The sequence below is a fragment of the Priapulus caudatus genome, unplaced genomic scaffold (genome assembly GCF_000485595.1).
Source record: "Priapulus caudatus unplaced genomic scaffold, Priapulus_caudatus-5.0.1 Scaffold1034, whole genome shotgun sequence".
NCBI classification, from domain to species: domain Eukaryota; kingdom Metazoa; phylum Priapulida; class Priapulimorpha; order Priapulimorphida; family Priapulidae; genus Priapulus; species Priapulus caudatus.
In genome coordinates, this window is record NW_014578095.1 from 6,894 (window position 1) to 7,823 (window position 930).

At 40.8% G+C, this 930-nt stretch overlaps 1 protein-coding gene across 1 annotated transcript; it reads left to right on the forward strand.

Moving 5' to 3' along the window:
- Positions 1-270: 270 nt before the first annotated feature.
- LOC106815062 lies at positions 271-652 on the forward strand (the record flags this gene model as incomplete). The annotated part of the gene is given in 1 exon segment (XM_014819489.1): positions 271-652. A coding segment is annotated over 1 exon segment (360 nt), but the record flags the coding sequence as incomplete, so codon positions are not given.
- Positions 653-930: the final 278 nt, after the last annotated feature.

Consider the following 930-nt stretch of genomic DNA (forward strand, 5'->3'; position numbering starts at 1 on the left):
GTCCCTCTTCATAATCCAGGGTCTGGTCCATAAACGTGGCTTGTTTTGGTTTCGTTGACGACGGCAGCGTTGAATAGAAATTGCAATAATTGCTGCTGAGCCACTCACTCTCTTCCTGTGATTCTCCACTGTTTTTGACTTATTGGAGGGAAATCGCCTCTTTTTCCCTCCAATTTATGTAAACTTTCAGAAACTTCACAAAATAAAAATGTAAAGAAGAATTCCTCTTGGAAGTGAATTACACCCAGGCGTACAAAAAATTCAAAGTGTCATCCATCTGTGAAGATTGGTTATGTCAAGTTCACACAGCTAAAGCCTTCAAACGTAAGACGTATGAACGCCTTGGAACGAGTGGTCTGTTGCTGCCAAAGATGTGAAAATGTCAAGCTGAAAGTGAAAGCAATGAACAGTTCTGTATCATCAAATGGATGTAGAGATTTACGCATCGAAGCAGAAGACCTCTCTGCGATATCGGATATTACCCTCTGTCATGATGATAACAGGACCCTGCCCAAAGCCAATTGCCTTGATCGACAGTGTACTTCTTGTAGCGAAAAAAACATGACCACACATTATGCAGCTTTTCTGAAGAACAACAGGGAACTCAAATTAAACTTTGGAGCCGTGTGAAGAAAACCAAAACGGTGAAGACCTCAGATATATATGCAGAATATATATTCTCAGAGATATATCAGACCGATATGCAGAAAAAGAGTTCACGGTAACCGAGCTGTTAACAAAAGAAGCTACAGTTCAAGAACTGATCCAAGACCTTGAGCTTTCCTTAAAGGACCTAAGTGCCCATCTCTTCCGTGCAGCATGGCAGCAAGCTAATCTTAAGACATGTAAACTAAACATGAAATCCAACTCAGCAGTGGTTATCATCGACTTTTCTGAAAACTATACATGTTCAGCTCAAGATGAAGTCCA